This window comes from Leguminivora glycinivorella, chromosome 2, assembly GCF_023078275.1.
Source record: "Leguminivora glycinivorella isolate SPB_JAAS2020 chromosome 2, LegGlyc_1.1, whole genome shotgun sequence".
NCBI lineage: Eukaryota > Metazoa > Arthropoda > Insecta > Lepidoptera > Tortricidae > Leguminivora > Leguminivora glycinivorella.
Window position 1 is genome coordinate 15,689,749 of NC_062972.1, and position 2,693 is coordinate 15,692,441.

Genomic DNA, 2,693 nt, shown 5'->3' on the forward strand with positions numbered 1-2,693 from the left:
ATCGGCGTAGATTCTTGTAAACCAATTTGTTCACCGGTCACCTGTGTGGTGGTAGCTGCGGATGTAGGCGCGGGAGCGGGCGCAGCCGGCGTGGTGGTCGCGGCCGCGGGCGCGCACGCCGGCGCGGCGGCGGCGGCGGGTGCGGGAGGGGGCGCGGGGGCCGGCGCGTCCACCGCGCGGGGCCCGGCGGCGCTTCTATTCTGTATGACCACCGATCACAGCCCGCCAGCAGCAGGCAGCGCACCCGACGTTGAAGCACCGACCTCATCATCGGTTAAGTCGTATACAGTATTGTTGGTCAATGGGGATTCTGTAACAATACGGTCAAATACCCTTCACAATGCTGCTCTAATTTCAGCAACAAAAAATAAGTGTCCATTATCTTTGACCCTTATCTCTAGACATAATGTCTTCAATCAGAGACCAACGCTTATACTGGTCAGACATCATAAGCGGCTCGGTGATCTTTGTGAATTGCCCATTTGGTAGGGTAATAGGTAGTGTTTCTACCGCCTACTTCCTCGATGTTGGATGTTATACTATAACTACGTACGTATCTACATACGTATCTACATATCTATATACCTACGTATAGTACACATATAAGCCGTTGTAATTAACGTAATTAATGTTCTTAGACATAGGCAGTCGTGCTACAGTCTCGCGGACTGTAGTCTAGACTGATAGCATTGACAATTTGCCGCAACCAGGTATTTTACCTATAGTATTCCGGCATAGCCTCACGGACTGATGCTCTAGGAATATATGTGCTTCCCTTTTACACAGCGATCAACCTCTCGGATTGAACTGAAGGTATAAATTAGGGTCGGTAATAGCCTTACAGACTATACTCATTGCACAATGTATCTATTTAATAAAACAAAGCTGGCATGTACATAGGACACATTCTATCAAATGATTAGACGAAGATAACTGAAAATCTTACCTTCATATTGCGAATCCTCTAGCAAGGGATCGGGCTCACCGATATCTTGGTCCGCATACTCATATTCATTATCTGTATATGAGGACGTACTAGGGCTATAACTACGATGACGGCGCCTGCGACGAATCTTCAATCTTTTCCTCTCGAGACTTCGGATTTTTCTTTCCAAGTAATCTTCCTCATCTTCCTCACGATGTTTGCGTTTTCCCATTTTATCCGCAAACACAAAACACTACACTTAACTTAGTAAAAACACAATTATTTCACTAACAAAGGAAAAGTACGTGCACGATGGCCGCCACACAAAACGTGTATGAAATACCCCCAATTTAGGCGAGATATTTTTTTGTTAAAAATGTTACTCTAAAATTGTGTACGATGGCAGCACATTCGCGTGCTACTACATGTAAAGTATAGTGTAATCACGAAGGGCGAATCACAGAAGTTTAATAACTAGATTTTGCCCGCGGCTTCGCTTGCGTTAGAAAGAGACAAAAAGTAGCCTATATATAGTTAGCTATAGTTTTAATTTAATTTATTTATAATATAATATAGTATGGAATCAACCTGTATGAGCAATAATTGGCTTGAAATAAATGAATTTTTTTTTTTTTTTTTTTTATATGTCACTCTCCACCCCTGCAACTATTTTCACTTAAAAATCACGTCAGTTCGTCGCTCCGTTTTGCCGTGAAAGACGGACAAACAAACAGACACCATTTATAATATTAGTATGGATAAGTAATCCGCTTAAAGTTATAAATGGACGCCAGCCGGTAAATACCTACCGAGATATTTTCCGAAACTGTTCAATGCGCCCGATATAAAATATATTAATTTGTCTGATAAAAAAATGTATGTACAAAATAATAATTTTGTTCAATATTGAATCCACAATTTTTCTTCCCCGTCCTGTTCATAATTATGTAAATGCCCTTACTGTGGCAATACGGTTCGACGGAGGAACCAGTGGTTTCTTTCTTCTTTAGGCCGCAGTTCCCATCGCGCAAGTCGCGCAACGTATCAACAATCGCAAGCAAACGTTGTCTGAGACTTAGTATCATAATCATGGTACCATCCTCGAGTTCAACCTTAATACGGAAGGTCTGAGGAAAACGCTTGCCGGCATTTATTACACAGAATGGTGCCGGTTACAAAATTAAACGAATATTTTTATGAAGCGTGAGCTCTATTGTGAGGGTATTATTATGCTACCGTTCGTTTTTGTTACCTGCATCAGAACAAAAAGGGAGTTCTTTTCAACACGTTTTTAACGTTATAATTAAAGATTGTAAGCTCAATATTGAACACTTTTCAAATTTTCTTTTTAAACTACATAATACCGTTTTAGACGACATTTACCTTAGTTTTTTACCCATGTCGATAAGATAATCGTAGAACAATTAATTTTATCAAAAAATATCGAAACATTAAAAAAAGTTTCTTTTTATTACAAAACTAGCTTCTGCCCGCGACTTCGCTCGCGGTAAATTCGAAAATTTCGGAATTCTCCATACAAACTTCCACCCGCTTTTTTAGGGAAGTGGGAGGTTAGAAAGAGACGAAAAGTAGCCTAAGTCACTCTCCATCCCTTCCACTATCATCACTTAAAAAAATCACGTCAATTTCTCGCGCCGTTCTACCGTGAAAAATGGACAAACAAACAGACCCACACACTTTCCCATTTATAATATTAGTATGGATATAATATAACCTTTATTTTAAAGAAGAAAACTGTACAGTACTC

General features: G+C 40.5%; 1 protein-coding gene across 1 annotated transcript; it reads right to left on the reverse strand.

Moving 5' to 3' along the window:
• Window positions 1-215: 215 nt before the first annotated feature.
• LOC125238579 lies at window positions 216-1,357 on the reverse strand. The gene is made up of 2 exons (XM_048145928.1): window positions 947-1,357; window positions 216-310 (listed from the first exon to the last, which is right to left on the reverse strand). Exons 1-2 carry the CDS (start codon window positions 1,155-1,157, stop codon window positions 216-218), a joined length of 306 nt encoding a protein of 101 aa, XP_048001885.1. The 5' UTR covers window positions 1,158-1,357.
• Between the last annotated feature and the right edge of the window lie 1,336 nt (window positions 1,358-2,693).

What these genes read in the sequence shown, in the direction of transcription:
- LOC125238579 (XM_048145928.1), bottom strand. Translation starts at nt 1,157, where the DNA reads ATGGGAAAACGCAAACATCGTGAGGAAGATGAGGAAGATTACTTGGAA. An exon ending in AGAGGATTCGCAATATGAAG is followed by an intron (nt 311 to 946) that starts GTAAGATTTTCA and finishes GTATTGTTACAG; the next exon opens with AATCCCCATTGACCAACAAT.